We start from the raw sequence: 3,067 nt of genomic DNA, 5'->3' as shown, positions 1-3,067 counted from the left end.
TTTAATGTACTCTCGTGTTTGAGCCTTAACATTGTTAATTGGGGATGAGGTCCCTTGTTGTGACCTCATCGATTCATAGCTCTGGGTCAAAAGCATTTCATCGTACCAGGGGGCATGTCATGCTAGTTTTTTTTAGACTGTAGGAATTGGGTATAGCACCTCCCTATAAACTACAGTGCGCATGGTAAACTTTTAACGTGATTGGTGATGTTGGCGCAACACGTCCTCTAGTACCACATGGGCTGGGGGGAGACTAGACCTCGTGACCTCGTGCTTTACCACTGGAAGTTCTTGGTAATTGAGCTAGGCTCCCAACCCATGTCGTGCTAATTACTTGACACTTAGAAAAAAAAACAAATTAATTAATTAAAAAAATGATAATTTGTTTTGTATAATTGATAAAATATCCTAAATGCTAAAAACTGTTTTTTGTTGCCTAAACAGACTAAAAATGGGACATTGGGGTCTTCTCACATCTAAGAAGGTATAAAGAAATAAAACATAAACAAGAAAAGGAAAAAATATTGTAACAACCAAAAGAACAAAGATTTTTTTGAAATTTGAATAATAGACTGATAGTTATTTCTCTACAATTTTGTATTAAGAAAATACATATAAAAAAATAAGTAATTTTAATTGCTCTCTAATTTTTACCATGCCAAAGATTTTTTCTATGAACTTTGGGGCCCATTTTTTCTATCGTTCAAGGGACGTCGGTTCTTTTTGGTACACATCATCAAATGGTTTCTATATAAAACATAAATCATGAGCAAAGGTATTTTCTCAACCTTGACAAATCACAAGAATTTCATTTGCTCAGAATCCACATTCAACACTCAGAGTGAACAGAACGAACATACAGAAAGAATCCACATTTAACACCCAGATTGAAGAAATTTTCATTTCGGCCCTAAGAAACCTCAAGTAATTCATTTGCCCAGAACCCACATTCAAGACTCAGATTGAAGAAATTTTCTTTTCGGCCTTAAGATATCTCAAGAAATTCATTTGCCCAGAATCCACATTCAACACTCAGATTGAACAGAAAGAACACAATATGTCTGCAACTGAGGTAATACAGAGGATCACTCCTCCCTCCCCTGCTCATTGTCTTCGCAGAGCAGATGATGGGCAGTTGAAGGTACGAGTGGTGGCAAGAATACGTCCATTACTTCCTAAAGAAATTAAGGCAGGCAAGGGGAAACCCAAATCTTGTTTAACTGTAAAAAAACCCAATGGAGATTCAGAAATGGAACATGTACTTCATATTGAGGAAGATGAAACCAACAGTAAAGCCTCTTATAAATTAGATTTTTGCTACGATCAAGAAGATGGGGTGGCACAGATTTTCACTAGAGAAGTTGAAGGCCTATTAGCAGGGTTGTTCAGGGGTTGTAATGCTACTGTATTTGCCTATGGTGCGAGCGGTAGTGGCAAAACACACATAATGCAGGGAGACAAAAAAGCAACTGGTCTTATGTCTCGAGCAATTAGCAGCCTTCTATCAAAAGTCAACAACTCAGAGAGTAGAGTAGACATTTCCTACTATGAAGTTTATATGGACAAATGCTATGATCTCTTGGGGCCCAAGACCAAATCACAGGTTCCCATTTCATTGTTTGAAGACTCTGAGGGTCATGTCCAGCTCCTGGGGCTACAAAAACTTAGGGTTTCTTCTGTGCAGGAATTTGAGCAGATACTGAGTTATGGGTGTCTAGGTAGGAAGATGGGCCACACAGCCTTGAATCATGTGTCCAGTCGCAGCCATGGAGTGCTTGTCATTTGGGTCACCTGTGGAAATGTTGTTGGAAAGCTTAATCTTATTGATCTTGCAGGTAATGAGGACAACAGAAGAAGTAAAAATGAGGGAATTAGTCTCAAGGAAAGCTCTAAAATTAACCAGTCACTTTTTGCCCTGTCAAATGTTATCCACGCTTTGAATGCCAATGAGAAGAGAGTGCCATACAGAGACAGCAAGTTAACTCGTATATTGCAGGACTCACTGGGAGGAACAAGCCGTACTTTGATGATTGCATGCTTGAATCCAGTTTCCTTCTCTGAAGCCTTGCACACACTCAGCCTTGCAGGCCGCTGTACCCAAATGGTAAATCATGATGTCAAAGCCAAGGTAGACTGCAAGCTGATCAAACCCAAACAGAGTTTGAATGCAAAAGGAATATCCTGTTCTGAGGTTGAAGGGCCTAAAAGTGACGGTAACTACAAATTGAGAAATTGCAGTTCAGTTTTGAACACCCCTCATCCAACATCTAAAGGAAAATCCCGTCTTGAGGTTGAAGGGCCCAAAAGTGATGGTAACTACAAATCGAGTCATCTCACTTCAGTTTTCAATATCTCTCATTCAATATCTAAAGGAAAATCCTGTGTTGAGGTTGAAGGGTCCAAAATTGATGGCAACTACAAATCGAGTCATTCCAGTTCAGGTTTCAACACTTCCCATCCAACAGCTAAAGGAAAATCCTATCTGGTTGAAGAGCCCAAAAGTGATGATAACTACAAATCGAGTTGTCCCATTTCAGTTTTCTACCCTTCCCATCCAACACCTAAAGGAAAATCCTGTCCTGAGGTTGAAGGACCCAAAAGTGGTGTTAACTACAAATTGAATCATCCCCATTCAGTTTTCAACACATCGCATCCAACACCCAAATATAGAAGAGATTATGATTGGAAAATATTTGTAGCAAGTTACAATGTGGACCATCTTTATAAGATGATGTTTAAGAATAGCTTTGAAGAGAGCCAACTAGTTTGCAGCACCAGCTGAGAAGATTTTGTGCAAAATTGAATAAAGAGCTCTCCTCATCTTTATATGTAATGTTTAGATATTTGTGTTTAATAAGAACACATGTTTTTGAATGATGTCTATTGTCTTCTTTTGAATTCATTGATTTTGAAGGGTTATTTTAAGTATTGTTAAGTTTAATAGTTCAAGGTAAATTTTGACCAATAAAAATAGAATAATATATATCATTTTTAAATATTGATGAGATGTAAAATTAGAGTTGAAAGTTTCAAAATTATTAATAAGGATGCAAAGAAGAGTTATGTT

The 3,067-nt window shown here is 37.8% G+C and overlaps 1 protein-coding gene across 1 annotated transcript; it reads left to right on the top strand.

The window, feature by feature from the left end:
- Window positions 1-1,057: 1,057 nt before the first annotated feature.
- On the top strand, window positions 1,058-2,782 carry LOC131063019 (kinesin-like protein KIN-10C). The gene has a single exon (XM_057996785.2). It carries the CDS (start codon window positions 1,058-1,060, stop codon window positions 2,780-2,782), a length of 1,725 nt encoding a protein of 574 aa, XP_057852768.2.
- The last annotated feature ends 285 nt before the right edge of the window (window positions 2,783-3,067 follow it).

Source organism: Cryptomeria japonica, chromosome 5, assembly GCF_030272615.1.
Source record: "Cryptomeria japonica chromosome 5, Sugi_1.0, whole genome shotgun sequence".
NCBI classification, from domain to species: domain Eukaryota; kingdom Viridiplantae; phylum Streptophyta; class Pinopsida; order Cupressales; family Cupressaceae; genus Cryptomeria; species Cryptomeria japonica.
This window is presented reverse-complemented; position numbering and strand designations above follow the sequence as displayed.